The following is a 17817-nucleotide window of genomic DNA, read 5'->3' as shown; positions in this document are numbered from 1 at the left end:
GATTTAAGGGACAAAAAATGCGATTAAGTAGAACACATTGGGGTCCACAAACGTGCGTGTCTGCGTTTTTCATCGATCGCCAATCTGAAACTGACGCAACTTCTCTACTCTCAAAACGCACATAGGCTATCAAATCAATTCGGCAATCTTTCCGCGATCGTTCGATAGTTATCATGGTCTGAAGGTTACGAATAAATAATCGCGTAGTTCTACAACTTAATCGCATTCTACAGGAAAAGCAGCTCTGCAAGCAGCACTGTTGTAAGAATTTTTAATATAATTTTTATATTTAGATCCAGTGTAAAAAATTAAGAACAAAAACTAATCATATATATCAGAAAGAATGATTTTGCTGAAGTCATATCTAAAAATTTAGATATAAATTTGAAAATAATTTTGTTTTGATCATCAAAATAATCACGTAGGATGCTCAAGTTGGTCGGAATGTCAAAACTTTTTACAACATTGTCATCAACATTGTCTTAAACGTTCTATACAGTTATTTTGATGATTCAACAAAATTACTTTAGGTATCTATCTAGCTAAATTTTTAGATATTTTAGCACAATTATTCTTATACTTCCTATTATTATCTTATATTTCCTGATATTAAATATCCTTGAATATATGATATAAATCCCTTTTTTTTTTTTAGGTTTAAAGAGAAACATTGATTAAAAGAATGACGATTGCTATTGATAGAACTGTAATCATCGACGGCCGCGTAGCTAGACAATTAATAGCTTACAAAATGAATGCGATATTAAAAATTTCTTACAACCACCTGCACTGTTCAGTGACGGCTATTATTATTGTGATACTAAGCGAATTGCGCGCAAAGGTAAACCGGTTAACCGAAGGCTAACAGTTCAAGTGTCTATATAAAGTAAGGAATTAACATGAAAATGCATTATAAAGAATAATCGAGTGAGAAGAAATTCACCAATCGTTCGCTTTGTGCCTCTTCCAGAATATGATATTAAAATGCTGGCGCCATGTGATTATGTTATATATTAACAAAGTTATGTAAGGCATGAGGATAGCGTTAATTAGTTGGCTTTAAATGCGCGTATATATTGTTACGTATTATACGATGAAATGTACGTTAATTAATTCTACGATGGCACGAAGCAAATGATTCATCGAGCAAAATTAAATAACTTATACATTTTTTAGATGTCTTTTATTATATATAAAATTTATATTATATATTTGCGTTTATTTTATTTAAAAGAGATTTTTCTTTGAGTTTTGCTGAGACACTACAAATTTATGGAAATGCAAGAATAAACTCAAAATTAAAAAAAACAAATTTTTTTTTAATGGAAAGCATATGTATTTTTAAATTACGTGTTGAAAGTCGCACAGCGGTTGATTGAGCCATCAAATCTATGATTTCTTAACACAAGCATAAACAGATAGCAGGATTACAAGATATAGTTTTCAGACTTGCACACGCAAATTTGCAGCGAATGGCTGTAATGACATATTTCTTCTATCATTGATTATTACTTTTTTATTATTTAATTACTTTAATAAGTCCGATAATTTAATTTTTCATAAGTTATGACTACTTAATTTATGGTTTATGTTGATAGTGACAAATATCGTTACGTTTACTTTTAATAGATTCCCTTGCAAGGCTCAATCGATTTTTTTCTTCTTGACGTCACGTCTTTATGTCGAATCCGAGAATCTTGTTTGCGTATTATATAAATAATCATATAAATCTTAAGTTAGTTAGCGGCGATTTATCGTACGTCAGCTTCAGAAAACAAAAGCCGAGCGTGAAGCTCACATTGAGAGTCAAATATGAATTTTTAATTTTGCAAATAGAGATCAACCTTCGTTTTCGTATACACATTTCCATATGAATTTATTTTATTATACTGAAAGAAAAGTATTTATATTTGTATTTTTTACTATAATTATATGATAAAATAATTATAGTTAAGAACTCCGTTTTCATAGTTTACTGCTATATTAGTAATAATTATATTTATGTAATTCCTATACATATAAAAATATAATCATTTTCAATATCTGAATTGTATATTTTTTGTTGAAATAAAATAAAATAGCAATTATTAAAATTAAATATATTTTTCTCTTAGTGTATAAATATAATTATCACTAACTAATTACTAAATAATAATATAGTGATAATTACATAAAAATGGAGTTCCTAAAAAATAATTATTTTACTGTACAATTATAGTCACAAACATCAAACACTTTTCTCTTACAAGCAGTGTCTAAACATTCAATTAGATACTTTTTTATTTCGCGATTCATCTAGCAATTAAGAAAGGAATCGTGACTGAAAGAATTCTCGCGACGCATCCTCCCCGTCACGATGTGGGGGTGGCTCGGGTACACGACTTGACGTCGCGGAGGCGATTCCGCGGCGCAGGGCGGTTTTAGTCACTCCCACCTGTGACGGACCACGTGGTATCCACTACGACACCCCAGTGCTCTCAACAGCATCGCTACTACCGACGACGAGTATACGTCCTCTCTACCACCGTCACCACCGTTGTTCGCGGAAGTGCCTCCTCCACTACCACCACCGCCACTACCACCGCCACCACCGTCACCGTCGCCAGCACCACCGTCATCATCACCCACCGGCGTTCTCAGTGTCAAGCGGACGACGCGTCTGTCGACGAGTGCGTTGTCTACCGCGCGAGTTCGAGAGAGGAGAGACCTTCTCCTGTGATCACAGCCTCGCTATCAATCGACATCGCGCGTCCTGAAATCATCGTGATCCTCGTGATCTCTCGATGCCGACTAGCGGGGGAAGCTAGGACGACGACAGTTTCTCTTTATTTTGCCTTCCTTCGTCAGTTAGCAGTCCGCTTGGCATCACGTGCTGGCCACCGTCTCGCGGGAGCTCGCGACACGCGACTCGTGTAGACGGTGGTACTGAACGGTTGGCACGACCTCGTCGTCGCCGTCGAGGAGGCCCGACCCTCGAAGCACGAGGGCATCGCCCGCCAAGAGGGAAGGCGACAGGCCTTCTGGCCTCTTCGCGAGGATGTCGCCGCCTCCTCGTCGTCGGCGACGACGTGGATGTACGCGCTTCTCGGTAAGGAGATTCTCGCGATGACGCGCGAATGCTCGTGATGTGCGAAATAGCATCGCAATCCTTTTCGTCGAGATGTTGGAAAAATTATTTCTGCGTGTGATTTAATATATACACTAAAAGATTGATAATAACTGTCAAATGTTGAATGATATAATTCCAACCAAATGTTCGGTTAATATAAACTATAAATTTTATTTTCTAAATATTTAATAAACGATTAACCGAACTTTTGATTGGAATTTTACTCAACATTTGGGAGCTATTTTTTTCTCAGTATATTTTAAGATTATTCGTCTCCGTGATTTTTGCAAAAGAAGAAATCAATCTAATACTAAAAATATTGTGCAATTTTTATATTACTTTATATATTTTGTTTCATAATATTAAATTACACATAAGATTTCGTTTCTATCAATATAAATTAATTTTAATATTGATTTAATTAATTTCTTTTTAATTTTTAGAATTATAGAAAAATAAAAAGTAAGTTAAACCGATATTAAAGTTAATCTTTATTGATATAAATGGACATTAATCGAACATAACTTTTTCGTCAACACTTTTTTAGATAGTACACGTATGGTTTTTCGTATTTTTAAATCACTATCAGTAGGTAATTTAATAAGCTATAATTTATCTACAAAAATAATAAATTACAAACTGTGGATTTAATAGTGATTTTTAAACAGAGTCGGTTAAAGTGTTTTCTTATTGATTTTTTTTAGTTGAAAAAGTGTTTTCTTATTATTGGTTTTTTTCAAATTGAAGAACTTGTGTTAGTGACATTGTGCTGTTCATCCATCAGATTTTCCATCAATTATTTCAATAACGATCACTGGAATATTCTCCTCAGTTCAGGTACTGTTTTCTTTTCTATCGTCACATTAAAATGAAATTCGTATTCATACTAGTCTTATCATGTCGATTCCTTTATTTAGATTACAAAGGATATTTTTCTCTGAATCTCTTTCTTCTGTTCCTGATCTTTACTCAATCAGTATAATTCCTTATACATTCAGATAACTTTGATTTAACGACACTGTTTTACTGATGGTAAAATATTATATTTTCCAATATCGAAAATCGCAAGGATGCCATCGTCGTGCCATCGTCGTGTCCATTATTATATCGATTATTATGTCAGTGACATCATTATTACTATTTCCATTGATAAAAGCTCAACGAAGCATGATTATCGAAGGTCGCGCGCGACGTTGTTGCAGTTCCTAGGTAATGTCATTGTCACTATTATCTCAATCATCAGCGTCACGCGATTGCATTCTGAATAATTTTTTTACACGTCATCGAACGCACCGAGATCTCCTCCGGAGAGCATTCGTTGTTTACACGGTGATAAAACATACAGATCTTTATCATACACGGAAAAACAATTTTGCGGAAGTATCTAAAAATTTAGTTATCCAACCAGGATCACAATCATCATGACATCAAAATGACTTGAAAATGATTATTAAAAGTTACTTTTGGATCAATAACAATTCATTTTATTGTCATTTTAACTTATCGTGATTTGTGTGATTCTACTTGGATAGATATAGAGCTGAAAATATTTTGTTGAGAATTATCAAAATAATTATATAAGAAACTCAAGGATAATACTACAAAAAGTTTTGATATTCAACAAACTTGACCGTCTTACAGAATTATTATTTGATAACAAAATTATTTTCTAATCTGTATCTAATTTTTAAATTTTTAGACTTTAGCAAAATCATCTCTTTCGTATAGTTTTATATAACATTATCATTTAGATAAATTTTTCACAATATATTTCACAATATATGATTACCTAATTAAAGATGAAAGGTTAACAGGAAATTCATTCATAAATTTCATTGATAAATCTTTTGACTTAACCTTTAATCTTTAGATTAGACGAAATTCCATCAACTACCGTAGGTATCTTGTTTGTTGACAGAATAAAAAATTCCAAAACTTGTACTGACATTTTCATAAGATGAGAAAATTATTTTAATTATAGAAAAGATATTTATAAGAGTTCACTTACCTGCGAAAATTATTATTAAATTGCGAAAGATAATACATTGCATGTATTCATCGAGACTTAATGAAGAAGTCACATGCATATTTATTTATGATTATATTTAAAATAAATACGCGCGGTTATTATGATTTTATTACCATAATTTTGCTGGTATTTATAAAAGCAACATGGGAAAGTTACGTGAAAGGATTTCGCATTTAGTAATACCGCGGAGATATTGTCTGAACAGAGATATGGACGTTTGAAATATTATCCCATAGAAAAGTATTTTTTTCTACCACGGATAGCTCATGCATTCGACCCTCCGGAATTGGTTTCTGAAACTCAAACGTCCAAGACGAGGCCTTCTCCGGAGAACATTCCTTCTGTTTGCAAGTGCCGTCGTCGCTGTCTATATCGCGAACGTGCGTTATACCGTAAAGCGAAATGTCATAAAAATACAGAATTGTCTGTTAGGCAGCGGCACGAGGTAGCAATTAATACGCGTTGAAGGCGAATTCGCTATGGGTTTGTGTTTGATTGATTGCTGATTTCATCGTCCGTCCGTATATTCTTGTCGATCTAGAGCCGATCTTACGTAAACATCTTTTGTGAGCCTTCTGCAATGCTGGATGGGCGATGTATAGACTGATACGTGCAAAATTTCTTGAACGGAGAAAATATACACGGAAAAAACGATTTTTCTAATATATTTAATAATTTATCCAAATACAGATCTGAAAATAATTTTGTTGATTCACCAAAAGAATTATGTAGGAAATTTAAACGTGACGAAACAATATTAGATGAGAAGAACAGTTTTGTCAGAATAAATTTAATTTAGTTAGCTACTTAAAATTTAAGCAGATTTAAAAATAATTTTGTTGGACCATTGAAATAATTACGCAAAATACTCAAGCATGATGAGCAATGGAAAATATTTTAACATTCTAATAACTTCTTGACCATCTTATATTATTTTGATTTGATTTGACAAAATTATTTTCAGATCTGTATTTTTTAGAGCTAAATTTTTTATCCCGATGATCTCTCTTTGTTTGGGCTTAATCAAAAATGTAATTTATTTTCTTACTATATTTTATTTAAGAACTTTTTTTGTATTTGACTTCGTCTATTAATGTCCGATTCTCTTTTCTCTGAATCCTCCTGATCTCCGATCTTTTTTCTCTGAAATTTTTTTATTTTTAAAAGCTTTTTAATCATGTTGATCGAAATATATAGTAAATTTGGAGGATTAAATATTTCAACAAAATCTTCTCTCTTTCCATATACAGGGTGTTTCAAAATTCGCGCTCGCGTAAAAGACGTGATACTTTATGTTAAAACAAACAACTTTTCCCTTTAACGAAATTGCGTCCGATAAATAATTTTTGCGCTTATTTATTGACTTCAACCTGCTCTCCTGCAAAAATTACTTATCAGATGCAATTTTGCTAAAGGAAAAAGTTGTTTTTTGTGCTAAAACGAACAACTTTTTCCTGTAGTAAAATTACATTCGATGAATAATTTTTGCGTTTACAACTTCAACCGGCTTTTCTGCAAAAACTACTTGTCAGACGCAATTTTGCAAAAGGAATAAGTTGTTTCTTTTAACATAAAATATCATCTTGTACTTCGCGGGCGCGAATTTTGAAACACCCTATATAGTAATTCCAAAAACATCAAACATTCTCATTTTGTTATGTCGATTATTTAGGCTTAGACTTTTGGCATGACGTTAAAAATCCGCGATTTTTAAAGATTGCGAATTGCTCTTCCCGCGACATTTTAGAAAGGGTACATGCTTTTCTCTTTCTTTTTTCCTCGTTATTGCGTAATTATTAATATAATACTCTACGTCGGCGGTAGTTAATCATCGCGCATTCCAAAGTCGCGCGATGCTCGATACGTGTTCAATCGCACTCACAATCGCGTTGTGACATTAACGTGCTGTCATCACTCAAGGTCGAAGATTGCGTTACGCACACGCGACATATTTGTTCCGTCTACTTCCCTGTGCGACATTACGACACGGCGCGTTGCTCTTTGCGAGTTCATGAAATTAAATTATAAAATTGATCATCATCGCGTGTCATTAATGAGGGAAAGAAAATCTCAGTCTGAATGATCTTCATATTTTTAGTTCCCAATGCTTTGCAACTATTGCGGTACCCTTTGTCTTTGACGAAGGAACTGCACATGAAAGAACGATTTTGTCCAAGTATCTAAAAATTCAGCTAGATACAAATCTGAAAATAATTTTCTTGAATCAAAATAATTATGTAGGACGCTCAAGCTGGTTGCTAGAATATCAAATTTTGTTGTAATTTTGTTGTTATTTATCTTGCATAATTATTTATAGGTTTAAAATTATTTTGAGATCAGTATGTAGTAAAATTAAATTTTTAAGTAAAATTGTTGTATTTTCAGCAAAATTGTTCTTTTCGTGCGTGCAAGTCATAGCTGATGGAAATTAATCAGTCGTTTAAAATGAGATACTATCGGCATGAAAAGTTACACTTTGCGTGGGTTCAATAGATAGTTATGCCACAAATAGATAATCATGCCTTAGCTTCCGGATAATTGCCCGTCAATAGTGTCGTCAATAATACCTTACCATTTATTTTACATTACGCAAAGCCATCGCACGTCGAGTGCGGCAACATACTTATACACGCAGACTAATTTTCAACATACTTATATACGCAGACGTAATTTTCCAGGCCTAAGCAGAACACAATTAAGTCATGATACCAAAATAGCGTCAAAATGACTCCAAAATAATTACTTAAAATTACTTTTTAATCAGTTACGGTTTATTCTAACATTATTCTCCGTTGACGTCATTTGACGTTACTTTGATGTCGTTTTCATCTTCATTTGTTGTTCTGTTTGGAGCGCGTCGAAAGTTTGCAAGAAGAATATCGCCCAAAAGTCGTTTATTAATTCTTTTGCTAAAAATTTATTTCGATCGCGAAGCTCAATTCGATACCGATTCCGGAATTAGTTTTGTGAGGATAATAACGGAAGCTTTCGCACGTCACGAGCGTTCTCGCGCGCATCCTTTGATGGGAATCCTCCAGTGGCGAATCGCTCTGTCATTCTTCAGACGAGGGTGGTTTACTGCCGGACACCAGCAGCGACGGCGTCATCGAGAATGATGACGCGGTGGTCGCCGCAGGCGATGGCGCCTGCGTGAATGATCGCATGCTGCATTATCATCAACATCAGCATCAGCAACATTCCCATCAGCAGCAGCAACAACGTCATCATCATCAACTGCAGCAACAGCAGCAGCACCCGTCGGCGGAGTCCGAACTGGACGATCTTTTGCGATTCCGTGGTACCGGAACTACGACCGGACAGGGACAGGAGGAGATGGTGGCGCAGGAAATGGCACAGGGCTACACCCAGCTCCTGCATTCAGCGACGGCGGTGCCGGCCCAGGAGACGCAGGAATACATCTCGCTGCAGGAGCTACAGCCGCGCATTCATCACCAAGAGCATCATCGCACCGTGCACGACACCTGCACGCAACTGGCCACGTCCGCCTCGCAACTCTATCATCAGCATCATCAGCATCAACAGCAGCAGCGAAACGGTGGACAGCAACAGCAACAGCAACATCAACGAGATTATTATAATCTCTCATCCGTGCAGGAGTAAGTTTGATTGTCTCGCTAGTTGCGTGTTCATCGTGAAATGATTAAGATAGAGGATCTTAATTAATGCAATATCGATGAAAAATTTTTTATATCAACTCGAGTGTCGCAAATGATCTTCAAATGTATTGCGAAAATTTAAAAAAAAGATAAAAAGAAGAGACAAATTTAGAAATAAATAAAAGGGTGAATGAAATGTGAATTAAGAACGCGAAAATTTTCTAAATTATATTGTATTAAAAATTAAATTTTTCATAAAAGGGGAAAAAACTTTCAACTTAGCAAAACATTGCTGACAAATCAAATAATATTGCAAGAAGAGCACTCTTCCAAAGGACTTTTTTTATATATTTTTTGACTTTACGTTTAGATGTTTCAAAATTTAATATTTGAAAATATGCCATATCCATTAATTTTGAGAGGCTGTTTCACTTCTTAAATCTGAAAATGGACCGATATAAAAAAATACGTGTTTTTTTAGATTTTGTGTTTGACAAATATATTTCAAGGAGAATCGAATCGAACAATGGCAGTCTCTTATAAGTCATCCTGTAAATATGATTAATACCGCGTAAAAAAAATAAGTAATAAGAAAAATAAGACAAAATAGTAAATTAACTGTAAAAATAAGATATTGAAATAAATAAGATAGAAATAAATAAATAAGAACAACAAGAAATTACATTAGATGCAAAAACAAATATTATTAATGAATTAAGTATGATAGATAAAAAAAAATGACACTTTCCTGAAGACGAATCAATCCAAAAGAAGTGATGTTCAGATTTTCGTTTCTATGAGATTTAATTTATTTGTTTCATTTATTACTTTTCTTATTACTTATTTTTTATGCAGTGATTAATATTATATTTACGGATGAGGATGACTTATTAGTTGAAAAACGTTGCTCCATGCGATGTTGCCTCTGCGATGTTGGGTATAAATAAACATTCAGATGATTGAATTATATTATTATTTATTCTTAAAAACGCTACTACGTTGTTGCGATACAACGTTATTTATATCACATTGTGTGCAACAACAATCAATAAGCCTCTCGACATAATCTGCTGGAATCGGCTTTGGAATTATGACCGGTGTTGTCAATACCGAGTTATCGAGTCAGTAATACCTCGGAAATCACTCGGAAACTGGTTATTCGTGTACCCAGTATCTAAATGATATCTGGACCCTACTCAGATAAATTAATTAGTAAAAAGAAAAAACATAGTTCACATTTATGTAATTATTCTAATAATAATAAGCAATACTAAATGGCAATTGCGTAATCGAATCTGATGAAATTTATTTTTTACGTATAAATCTACAAATGTGTATGTAAAACAAAAGACAAAATGAAGGATAAAACTCAAGATAGTTAGATTGTAAAAATTTGTTGAAACATCATCTTATTTCTACATAATTATTTTTATAATTCAACAAAATTATTTTCACATTTGCTGACTAAATTTTTAGATACTAAAAAAGGCAAAACTGTTCTTTTTGAAATTGGAATTAATGCACATTGATAGAAATGAACATCTGAAAACGACATCGGTACGTTTTGCTCGCATTGCCGTTAATGGATCATTATGGATACGCTATTTAGATCCGTTATGTGAATGCTGAACTAATCGCGATGACTGACATTGTTATCTTACATAATTATTTTGATGATCTAACAAAATTATTTTTAGATCTATATTTGGCTAAATTTTTAGATATTTCAGGAAAACCATCCTTTCCTTGCGGTTTAATTTACTTTTCCTAATTCTAAGAAATTTCGAATTCTTAGAAAAACATAAAAAATTAAATCGAAATTAATTTATATTGATAGAAAAGGACTATATTAAATAATCGACTACATTGATAATCTTTTCCTTTTCTCTTCATATTGTTCCAGATTTTCATTTCAATATTTCAATAGTCGTAGTGCGACTAACGGGGGGACGAAAGCTTCGCTTTCTATTCTATCGCCTTTTTTTTATCATTTTCTGTTCCCATACCTCGCTCAATATTTTATACGAGTCGCGAGATGCATTGCGTAATGCATCTCTTTATCATTGTCTCGCAGTACCGCAACGAATAGTGATTTCCATGCGTTATGTTGACTACTCGATCGACGCATTCTCGCTCTCTCTTTCACGTCCACGCCTTTAAAATTAATTTTTTAACGGTCTGAACGCCATGTACAACTCATGATTTATCTCGATAATCCTAACTAACTAATAATTATATCACGATTATAATCTGATTTGCCTCGAAAATGCATCCAATGAAAAATAGATCGAAATGAAATTTAAAAAATATCTGTTTTGCTGCATTTGACTGGCTAGAATTTTCTTTCTCTTTTTGGCCAAACCTATACATGGAAAGAACAGCTTTATTGAAATATTTACAAATTTAATTAGATCCGAAAATAATTTTGTTGGACTATCAAAATAATTAGGATGCTCAAACTTTGCTAAAACTTTTTGCAGCATTGCTCATGTTTGAAATTCTTATGTAATTATTTTAATGTTTCGACAAAATTATTTTCAAATTTATATCTAATTAAGTTCTTAAATATTTTAATAAAATCATTTTATCTATGGATTTATTTCACTTTAAACATAAACACTATATGCTACTCTCTAAATTTTTTGGAATCTCGCTTTAAAATATGAAAATTGAACTAATTTTGAATAAGAGTAGCTCAATTTTCAATCTTTGATTTCATTCTTCAGAATGATCCTTCATTCTAAAAGTTTTAGAGAGTAGTTTAATTATAGAGAATAGTTTAACAGATTTAAAATCATCGTCTCGTAAATAAGTCGCGCGGCTCCATTTTATGTTTTAAGTATTTATGTATTTCATAGTCGGTTCTTATTTCAAGACCATCTTAAGTAATGTCTTCAGACGCTAATGTAACCTTCTGATTGGTTGATGCGTGATACCTCAAAACAAAAATTAAGACGGTCTTGAATATAAGAACTGACTATGAATATTAGCCTTAAACTTTAGAAATTGAGCTGAAGCACGGAAGAATTAACTCAGATTCGTGGTTGCAATCAGCAATAGGTATGTCAGTTATACGCTCCCACTTGTCGCATTGTACGTGACATGATGTCGCCGTCGGCGTCGTTGTATCTATCAACGAATAAATAGAATTACACTAATCATTTGTATTACATCATACTACACGGAACTATTTGCCATTGTCGATGAGACGAGATAGTCGGCAGACCTTGGTCCTCCGTTTTCCGCAAACAAAAAACAATTATGCGATCATCTTGAACAATTTTGATAATCCCATCTCAACTCGTTTTTTTTTTATTTCCTAATTATATTTAAAGATTTTAAAGAATACTGGGAGAATTTTAAAGATAAAATATTAAAATACCTTTTTGTTTCATTTTTGCTATTTTAGTATTATAAAAATGAAAAATAATCCTTAACTTTTTCTAGAAGATTAATTTTGAAAATAATTTAAATTATACTTTTTTGTTCAAAATATATTATGCGATTAATTGTGTGATTATACATTGGAAATGTTATATTCTTATATGCATAAATGCGATTGACAACGCCGATAACGCGATCGAGATATAATCAATCGGCAAAAAATTTTATATGCATTCAAACAGGTAAGACAAATCGAAAGATTGGCTCGATATTGCTCGTAAGAACTTATAGATCGTAAGGTCGATGACGATAGTTCAATACTCCCGGATGTGACGTTGGTGTAACTATACATTATTACACGCCCCGCATATGATTAGCGTACTTACATACAAAAATGTTATGCACTTTCATGCGATCACAACTTTCCCTATTCCCTCGAGTCTTGAAAATATATAAATCTTGATACCTAAATGGCTTGTTATTGCAAAGATAATGATTAGATACTTTTAATAGTGATAGAAGTAATTAATGTTTTTCTTTGCATAATTCCTTTGACAATAATTGCATATATATTCTGCATAATTTTTAAACACTTTTATATATGTTTATATAAAGAACTTTTCTTACGATTTTCTTTATATATGACTTTTTGAAACAGCGGAGAAACTTCATAACGTGTCACGTATTAATATCATGTATTACATGATTTAATGCAGCAACTTCATTTCGATTTATTTAATTGACAGTCATATATTACACCTACTCAGAGAAAAACATAGTAGTAGCAATTATAAAGGTGATAGCTATACAAGTTTTATATATAGAATTAATACACACAGATATTTATATGTGTATAAACTTCATACTTATTTCATAGTTGCTAGAACGATAAAATAATTTATTCAACTATTTATATATAAAATATATATAGGTGAATTCATATAATATATATAATATAAAATTTGATAGTCACTTTTTTACAATTGCTTTCACTATATTTTTTAAGTGTATTACAATCTATTTTTTGCAATCATGATTTTCAAGATTCGTTATTAGAATGTCATTTGACTTCGGTGCTTAATTAAAATTTGCTTGCAGAAGTTCGTGCTCCACGGTTTATTTTGGCGAGATAGGCACGGGTACCGGGGTGGGAGAGCTAACCACCGCCTCGGCGGGGGGTGGTGGTGAAGGTCTCGCCCCGACTCCAACCCCCGCCAGCAGCAACAGCGGCAGCACTGCCAGTACCACCACCACCCCCAGCAGCCCAAGCACGACTACTACAACTATTACCACCACCACCTCTACCAGCAGCACCGCCACCATCCCGCAGATTGCAACGGGGGCTGAACCGCCCCAGCACATGGAGACACCCCCGACGATGGTCCCCGACCAGCAGGCACCCGCCTCCGGCCATCAATATCACCACCATCACCATCATCATCATCATCATCATCATCGACATCATCGTAGTACGTCATCCGCTACGCCTAGCCATGGACCGCCGACCGATACCTCGGATGAGTTCGCACCGGTTTCCAGAAAGCGGAAACTTTCTTGCCAGTAAGTTTAACCCATTTGTCTAAGAACCTCGAGGGTTATATCTCTAAGGGATTAATGGTTGATTTTATCAGTTCCTCTCAAACCAGATAATGCTAACTGAACTTGGCGATGATTCGTTAAACCATTTCACCAAGATTCGCTGATACCAACAATATGATATATTATTGATATAAATTAACAATATAGCATTTAAATTAAAAAAAATTATATTCTATTCTTATCCTACCTAATTATATATGTATACACTTCTTCTATATTGTTATCGATTTCGCTAAACCCTGATTTATTTCCTCCCTACTTTTTTTTAGATTTTCTTTCTTTAGAAATTTTTTTCTTCTATTTCTATCAACTTCTAACTTTTATTTATAAGACTTTATCCGTGAGGTATAGGTGTAAAATTAGAAATTGATAGAAGTAGAAGGAAGAGGATTCGGATTTCTTAGGAAAAAAAATCTAAAAGAAATGGGGAGGAAGTAGGTCAGAGTTTAATCAAGTAACGACAACAGAGAGGAAACTAAGTAGGATAAGAATGGAATAAGTAAAGTAAAAATAAAAAAGGAGAGATATAAAATGTATAGATTTATTGTACATAGAGAGAGAGAGAGAGAGAGAGAGAGAGAGAGAGAGAGATTAGAGAGAGAGAGAGAGAGAGAGAGAGAGAGAGAGAGAGAGAGAGAGAGAGAGAGAGAAATTAGATAGGAATAACGAGAAAATATTGTATGTACATCGATATTACGTAAAGCATTTACACGGGGCTTTTATTTACTAGAAGCCGCGTCTAGAATTCATCATTAATTCGCCAGCGAATTTTCTCTGCTGCTATTCACTTGAAGCAAACTTCTTAATTCGTCCGCGAATTCGCTGATGAGAACTTCTTGTACACGCTTGGTTTTTATTTACTAGCGACTAAAATTTTAAAGTCGCAGCGAGTGGTCGCTAGTGATCAAGCGAATAGTTGGTCACAAAGCACGACAGATGATTATTCTCTGATGCTTATGGTCTGAATGACCGAAGTGTTTCAGAAAAATTCGTCTTCTCACGCTGACGACTTAAAAATTCGCTCTGGAAAAACAACAAGAAACTAAGCCAGCGACAAGCTAGCGATAAGCGTCGAAAGCAGTATTCGCCGCGACTATAAGAACAAACCCACGTCTAGAAGAAGTTTTTAGTAGCGAATTCGCTATAACATCACTAGACGGCTTCTAGCGAATAAAAGTCGCCCCGTGTAAATCACACTTTAGGAATTAGATTTAAAAATAGCCAGCAGGATAGATGAATTATGAAGATAAGGGAAAAAAGTGTGTACCATGTTCCTTTCTTGGCTTATGCTGAAAGAAAAAGATTCTTCTTCTATAACTTATTTAACTTAAATATGAAATGTATCTCCAGAACTCCTAGAAGGGATCATCAATTTCACGAAGATAAAAAACAAAAATCGACTGTGAGTGTTTTAGCGCATCTTAATTGAACGAATAAGGAGAAGCGCTAGAAATGAGATTCTCTTATCGGAAATTTTTACGCGAGATCTCACGCCACGTGGAGCAATGTTCTTTTGTCTGTTGCCGAATGCTCGCAGGCGAACGGCACCTAAGAATCGGCCATGGTAACAACCGTCTCGGAGCACAAAGCTCCATATGGCATGTAGGTGGAAGTCGTATCGCGGAATATTACACATTAGCATGAAGCGCGAAACGAAGCCCGCCAAATGTGCCCTGCCAAGAGTCTGGAGTCTCGCGAGCTGCGGTAAACAACTCGCGATAACTAGCGACTCACTTCCCCGGTCCTGTCGCCGTTCCCCTCATCCGAGTTCTCGATACTCATCGATGCCGATGTTTCGAGATATTTCGCGCCCAGTAATTCCAAGTAATTACCCAATCAAGGTGTCGGATACGCGGTCAAAGGGTTAACTTAATCGTCGACGGAACGGAAGATTTGTCTACCGCTCTCTGGAGATCCCGAAATTGCTCTCGACAATTACCTTCGTCGCTTGCTTCGCAAGGGATGTTTGCGAGAGAGACACGCAGCTGATGTTGGATATACTTAAATAAGAAATTGGACATCGCATGCGTTTGCATTGCTAAATCTGTAGTCAAATCAAATTTAATTTAATTTGAGTCGCCATTTATTGTTTCTCAATTATATTGTTATTTTATACTAAAACAAGAGAGTTAAACAGTTTAAATTAGATTTAATTTAACACTCTATACAACGATAACAAGATACATTTTAAATTTAATAACGGTAACGAATTACTTTTTGAAAAAAGAAGAGCAACGATTTATGTTTATAAAGAAACTTTCCAAATTCTGAATTTGACATTATGAATTTGCATCTCGTTTGTATCATCCATGTCCTCATCCATGTCATCAAGGTCCGCTGAATTAATTTTTTGCTTCGTTTGTAATTGAGCCGGACGTAACACGTGATTCGTAACGTCAACAATTTCTGCAATATAAATCTATGAATATATGAAATTATTATACAATGATAATACTCATATCTGAGAACCTGATCGTTGATGGCCTTAAGCAAAATTGAAATGCATTCGCGCATTTTTATTGTGGTAAATATTTACGCGTGTCTCGTTTCCGAGGTGAGTCTTTTACGACGAAGGAATCGTATCGACAAATATTTCCTCGCGAGGGAAACCCACGTGCGACTTTTCGAGCTCGAGACACAAAGGACGGGGGAGAGGAAGCTCTACGCGGGCGAAACTTGGTGAAATTTACCGTCAAAGGGGTAACACCCTTTACGAAGGTCGTAATATGCTGAAGAAATTGTTTTCCTGTGATGTTTCGACCGAATTTAGTCGCCACGAAGGGACTTCGTCAATTACGTACTTAGATTACCACATTGCGCGTTTAATCGGCAAAATTGAATCTTACAAGAGAGAACGGTGTCATTCTTCAGTTAATCGATCATTATTTACAGGTATCTGACACTTTTAATATTGTATTATATTTCAATTTTTATTATTCTCTTTGATGATTTTTAATTAAATAAAGATTGATTGAATATTTTAGACATCCTTTAAATAAAGACCAATGCGAAAAAAAAATGTTTTTAATTGTGAAACAATCCAGTAAACAAGCTGACGTTATTTGTTGCCAACATGACGACAAATAACGTCAGCTTGTTTTGCTGGAAATTTGTGCTAAATACAATAATGTGTATAAATACAGCATTCATATATTCAGTTTTAGAATTTATAGTTTCAGAATTTACAAAGTTGAGGAATCCTGGATTCACTCCCCACGTGAATAATGAAAGATTAATAAAAAGTAATAATATTAAAAAATAATTTATTGCAATATTAATTTAATTACCTATTTATGTATGTATTGATTTTTTTATTTCCATGCTTAACATCTCTAAACTTGCTAAACATCTCTTTGAAGAAATGCTCCATTGTTATCTATTTCAGCATTGGAAGCGATCTCTTGGACGATCTGGGAGACGACGCCAAATCAGTTCGCACAAACGACGACAGTAAGAAGTAAGTACATTGTAAAGTATAAGAAAAAAAATTTATTATTCGGAAAGATCGGAATTTCCGAGCACGCGATGCAGTCGAACTTGTAACGCAATCGATTATGGTGATTATGTAGTATTATGTCAGATATTGCCAAGGTGAGTGCTACCTTGACCTACCTTGATTGGTGACTCTTTACTCCGGCTTCATCAGCGACGTCAATCCGATCATCATGTATTATCAGCCACTGTCCGTTGCGAAGTTGTCGCAAAGCGTCACGCTTTTATTGCTCATCTAATACGCATTAACAATTGAATAATTTCTAAATTTACAAACATTCCAAAGAATATTAATATTCCAAAAAATCTCATAATGCCCTAAGGGATACTCTGAACCTTGGAATGTATCTCATCTTTTAAAAATAAAATATGATTCATATGATTTGGAATATAATACAAGTTATATCATTATATATATAAAATAAATATTGCATAGTATTACATCACTTATTTGTTATAACAATAATGTAATTGAAAAATTGTCATTTTTTTAGTCGTTTGTAAAAAAGAATACAAAGAAAAAAGAAAAAAAACATTCTTTAAAAGAACACACTTTTATAATATAATTTTAATGATAACTAATTGTA

At 34.0% G+C, this 17817-nt stretch overlaps 1 protein-coding gene across 3 annotated transcripts in view; it reads left to right on the top strand.

Annotated features, from left to right (window-relative positions):
- Nucleotides 1–2892: 2892 nt before the first annotated feature.
- The window catches only part of LOC108694460 (aryl hydrocarbon receptor nuclear translocator-like protein 1), a 28450-nt gene continuing 13525 nt past the window's right edge, over nt 2893–17817 (top strand). For 2 of the 3 annotated variants that reach the window (XM_018203980.1, XM_018203979.1), the window contains exons 1-4: nt 2893–3088; nt 8203–8755; nt 13238–13699; nt 17124–17195. In XM_018203980.1, coding sequence (XP_018059469.1) covers nt 3073–3088; nt 8203–8755; nt 13238–13699; nt 17124–17195 — 1103 coding nt within the window. In that variant the 5' untranslated portion in view covers nt 2893–3072. The remainder of the gene's footprint in view (nt 3089–8202; nt 8756–13237; nt 13700–17123; nt 17196–17817) is intronic. The other variant, XM_018203981.1, reaches the window with a different exon arrangement.

This window comes from Atta colombica, unplaced genomic scaffold (assembly GCF_001594045.1).
Source record: "Atta colombica isolate Treedump-2 unplaced genomic scaffold, Acol1.0 scaffold12, whole genome shotgun sequence".
Classification (NCBI taxonomy): Eukaryota; Metazoa; Arthropoda; class Insecta; order Hymenoptera; family Formicidae; genus Atta; species Atta colombica.
This window is presented reverse-complemented; position numbering and strand designations above follow the sequence as displayed.